The 17,319-nt window shown below is 38.0% G+C and overlaps 1 protein-coding gene across 1 annotated transcript in view; it reads right to left on the reverse strand.

Annotated features, from left to right (window-relative positions):
* cadm3 (cell adhesion molecule 3) overlaps nucleotides 1-17,319 on the reverse strand; it is a 114,256-nt gene that overhangs the window by 5,556 nt on the left and 91,381 nt on the right. Inside the window, exons 6-9 of the mRNA XM_053487136.1 lie at nucleotides 16,717-16,887; nucleotides 16,152-16,242; nucleotides 10,906-11,078; nucleotides 3,363-3,488 (exon numbers count right to left, since the gene is read on the reverse strand). Coding sequence (XP_053343111.1) covers nucleotides 3,363-3,488; nucleotides 10,906-11,078; nucleotides 16,152-16,242; nucleotides 16,717-16,887 — 561 coding nt within the window. The remainder of the gene's footprint in view (nucleotides 1-3,362; nucleotides 3,489-10,905; nucleotides 11,079-16,151; nucleotides 16,243-16,716; nucleotides 16,888-17,319) is intronic.

The following is a 17,319-nucleotide window of genomic DNA, read 5'->3' on the forward strand; positions in this document are numbered from 1 at the left end:
GTCTTAAAGTCGATGTATCTACATTTTCATTCAGTCTATTTTATGAGGTTTCCTATGTAACAAGAAACATAAGGATTAAGTATTTATTGATAATTAATACCCTCTAATTCATATTCAAGCAGAACTTAAAAAAATAACTTTTACCTTTTATTATTCAGTAATTCTTTCCCTTATATAATTCAGCAACTATTTGTGATACATCGAACACCTTAGACAATAAAAAATATAAGTTATTATATTTGCTGGTACTGTTACTGTTCAACTTTTAAAAAAGTATGTTTAACAATACTTGGTCAAGGCTCTTTTTATGCACTGATTTGAGCCTTACTCCACTTCTTGTGAAGCTCTCTCAAGTTCTTTAATCAGCTTTTCTAGACAATCCTCTTAAGGCTGCGGTAGTCCCTGTTGCTTTTACACCTTTACCGACTGTACCACGCTTTTCCCCTCAACTTTGCATGAACAGTACTGTAAGCTGTAATCATTGAAACAAAACCATTAAAATATGTCACTTTTCATGTATTATATCTAAAGTATTTAAGAGTTTAGCTTTTTAAATGAACTATATATACACTCACCTAAAGAATTATTAGGAACACCATACTAATACGGTGTTTGACAGCCTTTCGAACTGCCTTAATTCTACGTGGCATTGATTCAACAAGGTGCTGAAAGCATTCTTTAGAAATGTTGGCCCATATTAACAGCATAGCATCATGCAGTTGATGGAGATTTGTGTGATGCACATCCAGGGCACGAAGCTCCCGTTCTACAACATCCCAAAGATGCTTTATTGGGTTGAGATCTGGTGACTGTGGGGGCCATTTTAGTACAGTGAGCTCATTGTCATGTTCAAGAAACCAATTTGAAATAATTCGAGCTTTGTGACATGGTGCATTATCCTGCTGGAAATAGCCATCAGAGGATGGGTACATGGTGGTCATAAAGGGATGGACATGGTCAGAAACAATGCTCAGGTAGCCTGTGGCATTTAAACGATGCCCAATTGGCACTAAGGGGCCTAAAGTGTGCCAGGAAAACATCCCCCACACCCTTACACCACTACCACCAGCCTGCACAGTGGTAACAAGGCATGATGGATCCATGTTCTCATTCTGTTTACGCCAAATTCTGACTCTACCATTTGAATGTCTCAACAGAAATCGAGACTCATCAGACCAGGCAACATTTTTCCAGTCTTCAACTGTCCAATTTTGGTGAGGTCGTGCAAATTCTAGCCTCTTTTTCCTATTTGTAGTGGAGATGAGTGGTACCCGGTGGGGTCTTCTGCTGTTGTAGCCCATCCGCCTCAAGGTTGTGCGTGTTGTGGCTTCACAAATGCTTTGCTGCATACCTCGGTTGTAACGAGTGGTTATTTCAGTCAAAGTTGATCTTCTATCAGCTTGAATCAGTCGGCCCATTCTCCTCTGACCTCTAGCATTACCACGGCATTTTCACCCACAGGACTGCCGCATACTGGATGTTTTTCCCTTTCTCACCATTCTTTGTAAACCCTAGAAATGGTTGTGCGTGAAAATCCCAGTAACAGAGCAGATTGTTTAATACTCAGACCGGCCCATCTGGCACCAACAACCATGCCACGCTCAAAATTGCTTAAATCACCTATACTGTATATACCCTACTTACGAACAAGTTCTGTTTCAGGAGCATGTTCCTAAGTCGAATTTGTTTTTAAGTCTGACAAAGTAAGTCATATGCCTTTGATACAAATATACAATGTAAAGCATTGATGCCAGTTTGTCAACTGTTTTCAACTTTTTTGGACAGTGAACACTTTGTTAAGGATTTTCCAAAATTAGGATTATTCATCATTGGGGCAGCTTTACAAAACAGCCATTTGTATCATTTACGCATTTGGCAGACGCTCTTATCCAGAGCGACTTACATTTTTTATCTCATTACACATCTGAGCAGTTGAGGGTTAAGGGCCTTGCTCAAGGGCCCAACAGTGGCAATTTGGTGGTTGTGGGGTTTGAACCTGGGACCTTCCGAACCATAGTCCAATGCCTTAACCACTGAGCTACCCCTGGCCACATCGTGCTTCTGGACTGATTTATTAAAACTGGTATGACTGACAAATTTTTCCCGCACCCCGGCACACCACACAGGATATACCAGACTTTTTTTACATTCACTTACACACTGAAAATATGTATATAATTGTAAATATTGTGATGCACTGAACTATCAATTTTTTGTACACTACATGTGAACCACTTTCATGATCGCGTATGTCCGGAAATTCGTAACTCGAATGTTCGAAAGTCAGGGACCACCTGGATACATACAGTACAAAAAAAAAACATATAACATGGCATGTACAGTAACAGTACAAGGCATTAGCTTTTAAGTGTGTTGTGATCCAAGTGAATACAGTCTAGCTTTAATTACTGTTGGCCGATTTTCTCCATTAATTCAGCTTAATAGAACAGACAGTACGTCTCTGAAGAATTGTAGCAAAAGATTCAAATATCACTCCAGAGATATGGAATTGTTACAGGTTTGAAAAGTCAGATGAACACATTTATTTAAAATACAATTCCGCTCTAATTTGCGTGTCAGAATTAGATCACTTTTGACCTTGGCAAGTTTGACAGATTTAATGGGAAAACCTGAGGCTCTGATGTTCAGTTTTTTTTTTATTAACATGCTAGGCAGTTAATTAAGATGAATGATATTATATAGTTATATTTATTCTCAAACAGTCTGAAATAGTCAGTGTTTTTTTATATTTCACATTTAAAATAACCATTGTTCGCAGTGTTTTCTATAGATAGTAATGTTACTATTTTAACAGTATATTGTAAGCTTAACAGCTTAAGAAAGAAAGTTTTTTTATTACTTATTTGGTCTTATTTGGGCACGGTGGTGTAGTGGTTAGCACTGTCGCCTTGCACCTCTAGGGTCCGGGTTCGATTCCCGGCCAGGAGTCCCGTCTCTGTGTGCGTGTAGTTTGCATGTTCTCTCCGTGCTTGGTGGGTTTCCTCCGGGTACTCCGGTTTCCTCCCACAGTCCAAAGATATGCAAAGCAGGCTAATTGGTGTTTCCAAATTGCCACAGTTACAAGTTAAATTCATAAACAATTCAAATACATTTCTTGTCTTTTTTTCACCTCATTGTCCTGAAAACGTCCCAAGCCTGACTTCAAAACCAAGGCACGCACTGAACTGTAATTTTTATACTACTAATACTTTAAATATAATATAATATCTGCTTGGCTGAAGTGGATATGTGGGCATATTGATAAAGTTGGCGATACGATAATGGAAGCAGTGAGCGTGGTCCAGTTCTGATGACTGTTGAATTCCATGCTCTCGGAGTTGGTGCAGAACATGTCTTCTTACCTTTGTGTCTGATGAGGTATCTGCCAAGGACAATGAGGAGGCAAAGCATGATGAAGACAATGACAGCCACCACTCCCCCAATCACAGCATGATCAACACCTGATGAACTGGACATTGCTGTGGGGTCTGAGAGAGAACAGAAGAGTTGGAGAAAACACTGTATATACCTTCTAAGTGTGGATATTCAAGTTAATGTTTTTGAGCCAGATGGAAGCAAGTACATATTCATTTTCTCTTAGATCAATTTACATCTGAATTTTAAATGATGCATTAAATGCCTCTGTAAACATATTATTAAAAAACTACAAGCACTGTCTGCTTTGGAAATACATTATAATAACGCTATTAAATGTCACATAAAGCTCTGGCAAAGCGTTATTATTTATTTAATGATTTTTTTTGTGTAATGCTATGTTTTCTGCACATTTATAGACCTATGCAAACCATTAACTATAAACCTTTAATATTTTCAAAGAACCAAATGATTAGAAAGTTTTTCTTATCTCAACTGTTTGTAATTTTTCCTGGTGTTATGATGGTAAGTAACTCATAAGCACATTTCCTCACCTCCAATGAAGCAAAAGTGAATTATGCTTTTGTTTTGGTACTTTGCCCTTTGGATTGGCCTGGATTTATTTTATTTGCACACTGGTCAAGCTGTTGTCTTTGCTCTGATGGTTCTCTATTGGTAATTAGTTGAGATTCGCAGTGTCTGGCGTTTTCATGAAAGAAGACATGCCAATGATATCAATTTAGAAAGCAGTAATGAGCGAAATGTGTTATGACTGTTCATGGACAGGCTGTTGGTGAGCAAAAATAGCTTTCTGCTTTCCATGTCATGTTCGGCAAGTCGTCTAATTGACCCCGCAGCAAGCAGCATTTCCAGCAGTTCTGCTCATGCCAACACTTCCAAAGGTTAGGTTTTATTTTGCAGTGCTTGCTATATTTCTTCTTGCAGTGCCTCATAATGCCAAGATAGCCCAGATTACTGTACTGCATACAGGAAAGGATTTGGATTGATCTATATCTGTTTTAATTAGTAAAGGAGAGGCTGTAGTGAATTATAACAATTATGAACATACTGTACAGTAGTCTATTATTACATAATCGTTTAAACAATCCCAGTGAGGGGAAAAAAGACAGGTGAGGTGATGTAATCCAAAAGAAAAAGAATTAAATGCTTACTTCCAACTGTCTGTTACCGACCCAGGAGCCAAAGTGTTTCTGTCCTGAAACATTCACTTTCAACTTCCAATGCTCAAGGCCACTGAACATATTACTCTTTAAACACAGAATATCGTTTAATCTGTCGCTTATTTTTCAACTCAAGAGAATTTTACATTAAGATTAGCCTGAATAAGAAAAAAAAAACTCCAGGTAACATTAATTTTGTGCCCCTAATTTGCATTTTTGTTTTACTTCTAGAAAGTGTGAAAGATAGAAGAGTTCAGAACCAGACAAAAAAAACCTGTGATGGGACAGTAGTGTGACAATAGGAGGTGAAAAGATTATATGAAGAATAAACACAGACAGACACACAACTGAAGACAATACCTTCAGTATCTCCTCAAATAGATGAATGGATGGATTAATAGATCAGTGCCACATTAGGGAGGGACCAGAAAAAGTGGAGAGAGAGAAAAGCAAAGAAAGATTATGAAAAAGAAAGCTGTTAATGAGCTGAATGTGTGTATGTGTGTGTGTGTGTGTGTGTGTGTGTGTGTGTGTGTGTGTGTGTGTGTGTGTAAACTCGTATCTAAGAGATCTCTGTATTCCTGCAATTGTGTCACATGGTGGCATATTTTCGTACTTGTGCTGGTGTGTTTGAAGCAGTAGAGCATATGACATTTAAAATATGCCAAAGCAATAGCATTTTCCAATATCTATTACGACTCGTTTACAACAGTCACGATGACAAGACAGAACTGTATGTTTTTGAGGAAAAATTATTTTAAAATTCATATTTTATTTCCCACAATCCTCTTTGTTTTTAATTTACCACCCAACACACACACACACACACACACACACACACAACATAAGTAGACAATTTCACCAAGAAGAGTAAATATGTTAATACATGTGACCGAAATATTTTATTTATTTTAAATCAGAATAATCAACTCAGTGGAAGCAGGCTGCCATTAAGACATACTTAGACATAAGATAAATTATTTAGTACACATCAGTTTCACTACCAAAAAAGATCTTAATAAAAAGCCATACACCTGACCATAGCACTTGCACAAGCGCTTGAACAAACATTAATTTTGTATTTGTATTGTATGTGTGTGGGTAAGACACCAGCGCAGGTCAGCAGGACTTTATTAAACTAAGCAAACAAATGTAAATCAGAATGACTCGGGCAATGGTGCAATCAACCTCTAGCAAGAGCTAGGTAGAGCAAGAGCAAGATGAGATCAACATCATGATCACAACAACTGGATAACAAGGCTAGGTCACGACTGGCATGAAACACAGAGTGGATACTTAACAACATATCATAAATGTGGTAAACTGTGTTTTATGGTTACATACCCTATCCCCAAGGAGATGTGTTGAAAGATTATTTTTTTCTGTTAGAAAGACTGACGATATTCGGATATACTCTCGTACTGTAGGTGCTTTTGTGTCTTGTTCAGGCCTTGTTTAGCCTACAAGCCTAAATCTAATCTATGGCACATCCAGATTGGAGTCAGTTTGGAATCAAATTACTTTCATGTATTCTGAACCGTTAAAAAAACACACACAAACCTTATTTTTGCAAATCCAATTTGCAATCAAGAGGTGGTTTGAAATCAAATTCAGATCAGATTCCTAAAGACATCTCAGTCTGGACATTGTACCTGTTCAAATTAGAACTCAAATAACTTGCAACCCAGCGCGGATGTCCACACAATCACGTGATATGGGACATGGATCCACAGTTGAAAATCGTTGATAAATGAGTGGCGAGACGAGGGAAGAAAGGAAGAAGGAAATAAAAACGACAATTTTGTAGAAAGTTAAGTCTCAATTGCTTTCCGCTTTCGTGCTATTACGGCTATGTAAGTAAGCGCTGCTCCTTTGAATTTACCGTGCGGTTAAATTAACTTCATTTTCTGATAGAGTGACTGGTTTAACCACAATATGGAAATGGAGAACTGTAATCCCTACATGATGTGATAGTAGTTTGGGAGGGTTGTATCAGTATAGCCAATGTTAGAGGGAATATACCGAAAAAAGACAATATAATAGGAAATATCATGCTACATGTAAGTAACCACAGTAACCAATGCAGATAGGTCGACAATGTGGCAGATTTGGGCTACCAGTCTGAACTGAGCCAAATCTGATCTGATTTTGCTCAAATAACAGTGTAGACAGTCAGATAAACAAATTAGACATGCTTGGACTCTGAACAACACCTAAGTACTGGGTTGTCCTGTGGCAAGAGAGTTGTGGGTCCAAATGATTAGTCGAACCCTGAAATAAGGAGGCATTTTTTTTTTTCTTCACTTACAGATACTCATAGCCAATGTCTTGTTATTTTCTTGTCCGGGTCCCAGGTAATTGTCCCCCAAAGTATGACATGATTAGGATACATTCATCTGACGGGTTTTTGGGGAAGCTACAGTAGATTCATGATTAAAAGCAAGACTGCATTTACATTCCTGAAACCAAGAACAGGGCTGACCAGGTTTGGCATGAATTTATACTCTTGACTGTTTTATCTACTTAAGGTTGGGTGGGTTCTTTAGTTAACAAATGTGGTTCCACTGGATATACTTATGTTTCTATGTTAAAGAAGAACAAGGTCATTAGAAAATGCTGTAGCATAATGAAGCCTCAGATGTAATGACAATAGACATTAGGAAACTGTACAAGAAGCAATAAATCTCCTAATGATGGAAGGTGTAGTCCAATTAGTCCCTAGTCTAGTAATCTTATCTAGTAATCCTTCCAATAATCTGAGTCTCTGGTCTTTTATAATTGTTCCTGCTACTATGACCACAAAATTCAGACAGTAGGCATGTCAAAGCGAGGACCAGCACATGATTTCACATTCCTTTTATTAAATCTATGGATCATGGTTCTGCATCCATTGAAAGCCTTATACAACAGAAAAGTCAGTGGTTAAAGAAATCAGTAAGGAAATGCTTTCTGGATGTAGTGTGCCAATTTGGAGTGCACACTGCATCTAGAAATGCCCCTCAGTTCGATCCTTAGTTCGATCAACAACAACAGCAATCAGCAAGACCTGGGCAGGGCAATGGCAAGAAACAAGATAAAAACCATGAAACAATGACTACATAGTAAGGCTCGAAAAGGACTGGAACGAATGACACAGTCTGTTAACCTTGCAACATGAATGTGTTACTGAGAGTTCTTATACTCTGTGATGATATATAGGTGTGCACAATCAATAGTAAGATAAATGTGGCGTGAAAAAGGCCAAGCAGCCATGTTTGTATGCGCTGTATTCTAGAAAAAATAGACATGGTTAAATTTAGGGAGTCCGCTTAATATATTTAATTAATATATACATTATAATTAAGTTAATACAGTATCCTGCATATAATAGTTGACTAAACAAATATATTTAAAAAAATGCTCTAAAAATATATGTACATTATGTATGTAATGTTTTCATGGTTTACAACTAAGACACTCTGAGAAACCCTAAGCTTAATTAAGCAGAGTCAGGTCTGGGAACACTGTCACCTCAGGCCTCCAGGGTTGGGGGTTTGAATCTCGCTCCACTGTGGAGCATCAGTTTTCCCTGTACAGTTCAGGGGTACAAAATATGAAATGCTGTTTGGTTTTCCCCAAACATGGCACTGACAGTTAAGGCCAAACAATTTCACTCTGGCCTTATCTGTCCATAAGACATTGCTCCAGATGTGGTTTGTTCAAATGCAGCTTTTGTGCTCCTCAGTTATACTTCGCTGTTCTTTTTCTCCTGGCAACCTTTTCAAACAAACCATATTTTTTCAGTCTTCGTCTAATTGTGTTGTCATGGACCTTAACATTTAGCACACTCAGTGAGGCCTGTAAGGTAACTCTTGTGTTATTTTTTATATTTCTCTGAGCCTTGTCTGACCTTGGAGTGAATGTGCCGTGAGATCCACTCTAAGGGAAGACTGGCAAATGTCTTGAATGCTTTCCACTTGTGAATAATCTTTCTCACTGTGAAATGTCAAACGTCAAATTGTTTGGAATTGGTTTTAAAACCTTTCAGATTGATGTGTAGCAACACTTTCCCTTTCGGCATTTTATTAACACAGGCCTGTATGTTTCAGAGCAGCAAACTGCCAAAACTTTTATAGAGGTCTACACACCTGCTGATGATCAATTAATCAAGAGCTGATGTTTAGCAGCACCTGGCTGCAACTTATCCTCCATTTTGTGGAAGCAGTAAGTACTTAGTATTGTCCGCACTTAGCATGTTTTTTTTGTTTTTTTTTTGTTTGTTAAAAAGATAATGGAAAAGTAAAAAAAAAGTTATAGTTTGCTCTTCGTTGAGGTTCTATTTGCTCATAGACTCGCTATTATTAGATGATTTTTATTATGTTTTGTAAAAACACAGAAATAAAAGGGGAGGTACTAATTTTTAAACAAGACTGCACATGTAAAAAGTGTGTGCTTAAAAACACAATCTATTTAAGATAATTAAAAAAACCTAAAGATTTTAATAAAAAAATTTTAAAAAAAATTTAAGAATAAAAACTACTTGTTAAAAAACTAACGTACATCTAGAGTCAGTTGAAGGTAATAACTGTGTCAGGTCTACTAGTAAATTACATATGAAGAATATCCAGTGCAGCACATCCCACTGCCCTGCGTCCCAGCAGGCAAAGAGCCCAAAACTGCTGACCTGTCCTCCAAACCCCCTAGATCCCAATCTGATCAAGCATCCATGGGACGCACCAGACCAGCGGTGCCACATATCTGTACATACAGCTGATTCTAATTAGCACAACTCTTCAGCCAGTTAGGCATGACCTAATTAGTGAAAGCACCTGTTTTGTCCTGGTTTAGTTAATAGATGGAACAAATATGTGGCAGAATTTTTGCTTTCTGAAGTCGGGGTTGCCACCTTTGCTACAAAAAACTCAACACAAATGATTCGCTGCCAACACCCTGGTGTCAGACACCACAGCACACCCACCTTGAGACCCAGCAGAGCCACACATCTAGGATCCAGAGGTGCCCCAGTGGCACAAGGTGGTTGATCGGTTTACGATTTGCCAATTTTGTTTAAAGGCCACATTAAAATGCTTCAACCCACCAAGAAAAAGTTTGAAAAGAAAGTGCTTTTTACTGTTTTGCATATTGTTCAAAGCCATGTGCAAAACTGCTAATTAATTGTTAATTGGTTAAATGCCCAAATGCAATCATCTTCACTTCTAATACTTAATTACTTTGATTTTGCTTTGATCCTTTTAACCACATATGCTTGAGAGAGATAAAAGCGCTTTGTGTGTTGCCTTGTAAGCGTTTATATTATATATCATATTCCAGTTTTTTACAATTTCACTTGTCGCTGAAAAACGTGCAGAAAGAACTTAGTAAATAAAGACCTTACAAGCTAAAAGGATTTGCAAAGAATGATTTGTAGCTAAATAATGTATTAAATCCTGTATTGTTGCAAAATAGAGCGGATCCTTACATTCAGAACAATTCTCTAACCTGGATCTTTGGCCACACAATACACACAAACATATACACACGTAAGGACCCAAAGCTAGCAAGAAAAAATATTTTAAAGGCGTAAATATACGTGTGTGTGTGTGTGTGTGTGTGTGTGTGCCTGTCTGAGTCTGTGTATGTCTCTGCAATGAATTACCTGTAATGTACACGCCATTCAGCCAGGAAACCGTGGATGGAGTGATGAAAGGGGGAGGGAGGGATGGAGCGGATGAGGTTGGGGGAGTATGTATGGAGGAGGGAGAAGAAAATAGGTCAGGAAAAAGTAAGTTTGAGATAGTCATGGTGTGGACAGGAGATGAAGGAGAGTGGGAGGGAGACAGAGAAGAAGAGGGAGAAGTGGAAAGAGGGAGAGAGGAAGAATTAGAGGTAAAAGTCGTCAGAAAAGACGAGGGAGGTGATTTTGATGTAGGTAGTGTAGGAGAAGAAAAAGAAATGGCGGATGAAGGGAGCGAGGGTGAGGATGAAAGCAAGGTAGAAAGAAGAGTGGAAGACTCATCAGAGGGTTGGACAGTGGACTGAGGAGGAGGAGGAGGAGATATAGTGTAAAGGAGAGACGTAAAAAGGAAATGGGAAGGTGAGGTGGAGGTAAAGGAATTCTTCAGATCTTAGGAGATGCAGTGATAATAATTTAAGTGGTGTGGGATTATTATGGAAAGATTGACAGGTTGAGTGATATACAACAAAAAACAGTAAAAGTAAAAGAAAAAAAGAAAAGAATCAGGATCCATGCAATAAGAGAAAAGGAAAGAAAAGGAACATAAATTCAGATAAAGGATGAAAGTAAAAGTTGAAAACAGAAAGAAAATAACATTTCTGTTGTTTGTACCTTTCTCTCATATCTATTTATTACCTTGTACTAGCAGGGTGTAGGAACCCTGGTTCCAGCCAATACCGTTGTCTGCTTGACACAAGTAAACTCCATTATCGGATTTGTTGAGGGCTTCGAAGCGGAGGTATGCGCCGTCAGGTCTCACCTGTGGAGGGAAGTCTGCGTCTTTCTTATTCCACATGAAGGACAAGGGCCTGAAAGTGTGAGAGAAAATCAGAAGCTAGTGCTTAATTTATTGATTGTGCCATAACTGTATATTTGTCTTGGTTAGACCATACTGACAAACAGCTATGATAAAAATGGGCGTTCAGATAAAATCAAGTTTTATGATTAACATAAATAACAAACAAATGATGTAGTGTAGATTCATAAAACAATAACGCTTTAACTGATACATTATTACATTATCTCCCTCCAACCTTTACCATAACCTACAAGCCCTTACTCCCATCTAATCTAATCCACATCCATTAATGAACTGCAATTCTAATAATTAGTACATTATTTTACAGATAAAACATTTTGCTGCTAATGTAAATGCCCATAAATGAGGGAGAGGATGTGTATGTGTGTGTTGTGTGTGTGTGTGTGTGTAAGAGAGAGAGAGAGAGAGAGAGAGAGAGAAATTACAGATACAGTACAAATAAAAGTTATGTATAAAAATGTATTTAAACTGTAAAAAAAAAAAATGAATTTGTTCAGACAGAAAAAAAAGCTGGTCTACAGGTACATTTTTGTTCCCTAAGGCATAAACAATTTAATGGTACAACAGTGTTCTTCAAGTCTCATTAATTCCACTAACTAAAGGTCCATTAAGGTGACATGAAGTGAGCTAATGTATTTGTAGCTTTAATCTACAGTAACTTCTTATAAAAGTGCTTTTAATACAAATATTATATAATGGCGGTATTTTATAAGACAGATGTTGATTTGCAGTACGGCATGTGCCTACACTAGTCTTGAACTGTCTAATAAACGTCTGTGTGTACACAATATTACAATTATTGTAGAGGCATGTAGCACTTAACCAACTGGAGAATATGTGAGAAGGATAACTCCAGGAATAGATAACAATCAGTTTTTATATACAATAAATATGCCGATGACTGCAGTAGTGATAAAGCAAAGGCTTAACAAAAGGCTTTGTGCATATCTGCGCATACATCTAAAAAGGCATTAAAGCTAATAGATGCATATCAGTCCCATAATGTGCTGAAGGGGTTATTAGTTAGTGGGGTTATGTTGAAACTTGGGGGGGAACTGTGTCACTTTATATGGACTCTGAGATTAGGGCAGGAATTGCAGCGGAATTCAATTGTGTGCATTTATAGCACCTCGGGTGTGCGAGGAGACTGAGGGGGATATAATACATCTTCCTGACTAATGGCTGATGGCTATAGAATAGAGAGTATAGAATAGCACACTGCTGCGCTAATGGGAGACAGATTTAGCAATGACCTGAAATGCAATACTACGCCAGCAGGTGGAGGTATATATTTTCGTTCGACTGAGAGTGTGGTCAGCTTCACCCACCACAGCACTTACCCAACACCACCACCCCACCTTCATTACAGCCTTTACATAAACATCCTATACATACTGTACGCTCCCTCTAGCTGGAACCGCACACTATACAGTATGTCATTTACCCCTTTAACATTCATCACATTACAATCTTATTATATATAATCTACCCCAACATCTGTCAGAACCTAAGCACACCATATACACAATGTACCCAACACTCTTAAACAAACTTAATTATACACCATACACAATATTATTCCTTACCCTCCCCAACCTACTGTACTTTACACCCTATACATAAACAACCCCAATGCTTACCAGACCCCATTCATCCTTAAACATGCCATGTACATTATCCAAACCACACACTATACATTGTTTTCCCGTCCTTAAACCCTATATACCCAAGCCTTTACCCTATATATTACCTACTGTAATCTTAATCATACCCTATGCATTATCCATTCCTAACCTGATCATGTGTTATACATAATCCATAATCTACCATTAGAGATCACTCTAACTGTATATACTGTATATAACCTCCTACTATACTTCACTTAACCTGAATCGTACCTTAAACACAACCTAATACTTACCACAAATGAACGAGAAAATCACACACTAAATGCAACCTAGCCGAACACCCCCTAACATTAAACTGCCTTGAAAATACTTCATCCCTCCACAAATCTCTTTACATAATCTTTGCTAACTAGTCTATGTTTCTGTCCATTCGGGAGTGCTGGACTGAATTATTTCATAAATTTGATTAACTGAATCATTAACTCGCCCATAATACTGAAACAAAATCACCTCCAGCTGTAAGACTAAGCCCCACACCGAGCCCTATCAGTTACACCGCTACATTCTGACCTCCAGACTTTGAGGGAGTGATGAGACAGACATTCTGGTATTGACTGTGGAAACAAGAAGAAGCCCTAAAACTTAGCGGTTGAGAAAATAACATCCCAACTTGCTTTGCACTATGCACGTTTGACGTCAGATAATCAGACAATATCTAAAAATGTAAGCATATAATTTGTGAGCTATAATTTTATGCTGGCAATTAAGAAGATTATGCCTGTGGAAAAAAGAAGAGTAGAAAATGGAACCTTCTTTCGCGATTGCTTTGTTCTGGCTGAGCATCAGATGGAAGAGTCTAAGGATTCATTTCTAAATCATTCTCATTTTGCTTGATTTCTTATTCAAGTATCCCAATCAGGGTGTCCCCTGTCTTGTGCACCGAGTTCCCTGGGATAGGCACAAGGCCTCCTGGGAAAATGAATAGATTGATGGATGGTATCCAAGTTTCATTTAACTATAAATAAAGAAGTAGACTAACAACTGGAATGGAGGGATTATTACAAGATTTTCGAAACGAGTAGAATCTCTACAGGTACAGTACTGTATGTATATGAACAAATGGGTGAAAGAATTAATTGATGAATGACAAATAACACTCATGTGTCAATTGTTTTTTGTATCCTGATGCCTTTGAGAGTTACACTACTGACAATACAACTACTGAAGTGCTAACGTAAAAAAGACATATATCAGTGTTAAATTGGCCAGCTGCTCAGAGCAGAAAGCTGAACAAATGTCAGCAGCTTCAGTTGCACAAATGAAAATAACTACACAACCTTGGTTTGTGTACCATATGATTCCTATGCATTAAGGTCAGCTCTCAAAATGATGAATTGAATCTGGAAAAAGTAACTAAACAAGACGCCCATATGAGATACATGAGACTAATAACATACCAAATAATAAACAATATTATTCCTTTCAAAATCACCAAAAAAAAATTCTATTTTTTTTTCACAATCATTAAAAAGAAAGTACAAACACTGATCTTAGAAGCTCACCTTGGCATTTAGTTGGCATTTGGAATTTCCAGTAGTGAGATCTCACTCTTTGATCGAATTTTGCTTTCCTACCACTGGGCAGTGTAATAGGAAAGTAAATGCATCCTGCATTTGATTGCAGCAGGATGCTTTTGCAATAAAATGGTAGTGGTAATGTTATGCTCGCTTTATGAATATATAACACCTGCATGTTTAAAATGCATGAATTCTAAACATGCACTATTGAATAGGGGTTTGGATGGAACCTATCACAGACCAATACCAGACTGCAATTTAAAAGCAAGCAAACATTAGCTGCGAGCAAATTCGATTTGTAGAGAACATGGACAATAATCATCATATAAAATCATTCTGTTTAGTTTAAGATGTAGCTGCTTTCACTACGGCACTCTGGTGCAGTATTAAAAATGATCTGTTGTCACCAGGCCTCAAAACGACCAAATAAAAAAAAAAAAAGTTAATATGTATTACAACATTTACAAAATTAATAGGTTCTGCACTATTTAAAACGTTCGAACTGATTGGTGATTCAAGCAATTAAATTCAAAAAGTCTCAGTGATGTTAATTAATAATGAGTCTGCACCTGCATCCTCTTCACTGATCAGTCCTGACAACATTATAAGAACATCATGAGGACATGATATGATTCTTCAAATGATAAAACTACAGGCGGCTGACTTTGCTTTCTACAGTGCGTCAAAATGATAAAACGCCTCGAGGACACAAAGTCCCTGAACTCCTATTAAGTTAGCTTTTACGCAAGCGGGATGCAAACTGACTACATTAAAACCTTCTGGAAGTATTTACGTTATGAAAGAATGGTGCATTGCTTTTAAATCTGATTTTAATGCAACAGAATAAAAAATAAACTATTTCATACCTCCAACCAAGTGTCTTTAACCCTTTTAGTTCTTTTCACTTAGCTTTGGCTGTGCTGTTTATTCACTCTGTTCCTTTTTGACCTCACAACAATAGAGCAAGTTCAGCAGCAATTTGTAGTGTATATAAAGAAACTGTACGGTATATGGAAATAATAACAAATAAAAAAAACATATAATTTATTTAGAAAGCCACAAAGGTATTCTCAGACAGAGACTAAAAACACAATCTATTCTTAAAGGACATTATTTTTAAACTATAAATTCACTCATTCTCTATACTGCTTATTGTGTACGCGTTCATGGAAGGTGTGAAGCCTATTCCAGGCGGGTCGAGCGTGAGGCAGGATACACCTTGGATGGGGTGTCAATCCACCATAGAGCACATAAGGACACTCGCAAAGACACTGCATATCTTTGGACTGTGGGAGGAAACTGTAGTACCTGAAGGAAACCCACAAAGAATCTAATGATGTAAACTTTAAAGCACTTTTTGTAAGTCGCTCTGGATAAGAGCACTTGCCAAATACCCAAATGTAAATGTAAAGCACATTGAGAACTTCCTGCACAATGATCTGGGTCAGGAAACGAACCCTTGACCCTGCGGGTGCGAGGCCACTGTCGTAACCACTACGCCACTGTGCCACCTATTTTTGGAATATATATATTTTTTAGATTAATTATTATTGGAATTAAACTACTTTAACCATGTACTTAATATACAGTTATGAGTTTATAGGGTTAAGAGACGTCCCTTTTCCTTAAAGAGATCGGGAAAAAGCAGAGGCAGAAAATGTGTGAAAGAGAGTAAGGAGACAGTAAGGACAAAGGAATGTAAAAGGGGATCTGAGGAAGAGGAAGAGAGATGAGAGATCAATGAGCTGACCGTCTCAGGCTTCTCTATAATGAACAAATGTCAGGATGCAAGTAGATCTGCATTTGACCATGTGTGCTTGCGTATGTGTAAGTGAGTGAGTGAGTGTGCACTCTTACTCAGGGTTTCCATTCCCCATGCAATGCAGGAAAAATCTCTCTCCTTCTCGAGGCAGGTCACTTTCAGGCTTAATCAAGACACTCGGGGAGACTTGGGAAACACACACACACACACACACACACACACACACACACACACACACACACACACACACACACACACACACAGCATTTATAAACTCAAAGCTAAATCCAAGATCAATTGCAGAACAACCACTTTCAGGTCCAGAGTTTGATTTCCTTTTTCTACAAAGGATTCAAGAACCTTCAAACATGCGAGAGTAATAATGCCCTTTCGCATGCACTCAAATGCCTTTTTTTTTTTTTTTCAAATTCCATTTTTCTGGTTTTCTCAACTGTTATTAATGTGTTGATTACAGATCATCCTGGGTGAAGCTTTCCTCTTAGTGTTTTAACCAGTGCTACAGACACTGACTATGATTTCTTGATTGCTCACAATATAATGCACATGAAATTCCGGCGCATACATACTGTACTGTACGTGTTGATTTAAATTGTGCAGTGCTCTGCCGCAACTGTACCGTGTGTAATGTATATGTCTTACACAGCACACTCAAAGGCAGCTCTGTCTTCTTGTCGCCATTGTTGATGGATGGATGGTCCACGGCACAGCCGATCATGGCGTTGTTATCGGTCCTGGTCACCGGCAGCGTGAGCACACTCGTCACTGTGTATGTCGGCTCACTGGGGTTGGATTCCACCACATTCGGACGGGCTTAAAATAGTCATTAAAAAAAAATGACACAATGACAAACAGGTCATAATTACCCGTGATGATCCAGCTAACAAGTTAACATTTGACTCTTAATCTATAGTAAAAACATACAATTTGTATCTGCAAGTTGTAATTATGAATGATAAATGTAACTGTTTTTACATTGACAGAATGAATTTTTTTTCATCTTATACTGTATATGCAGCACATACACTGATCAGCCACAACATTCAAACCACTGGACTATTATTGTATCTGACACCAAAACAGGAGGCAGGAGGTACCTGGTATGCTCCTGTGCCTGTTGTAGGTGGTGAACAGAAGTCAGCCTGGGTACTCTGATTGGTCTAACCCTACAAAGCCTCATATGCCACCCCTATGCACCGTATGTTCATATACTTTTTTACTGTCAATAACTTTCCTAGCAATTTG

The sequence above is a fragment of the Clarias gariepinus genome, chromosome 25, assembly GCF_024256425.1.
Source record: "Clarias gariepinus isolate MV-2021 ecotype Netherlands chromosome 25, CGAR_prim_01v2, whole genome shotgun sequence".
NCBI lineage: Eukaryota > Metazoa > Chordata > Actinopteri > Siluriformes > Clariidae > Clarias > Clarias gariepinus.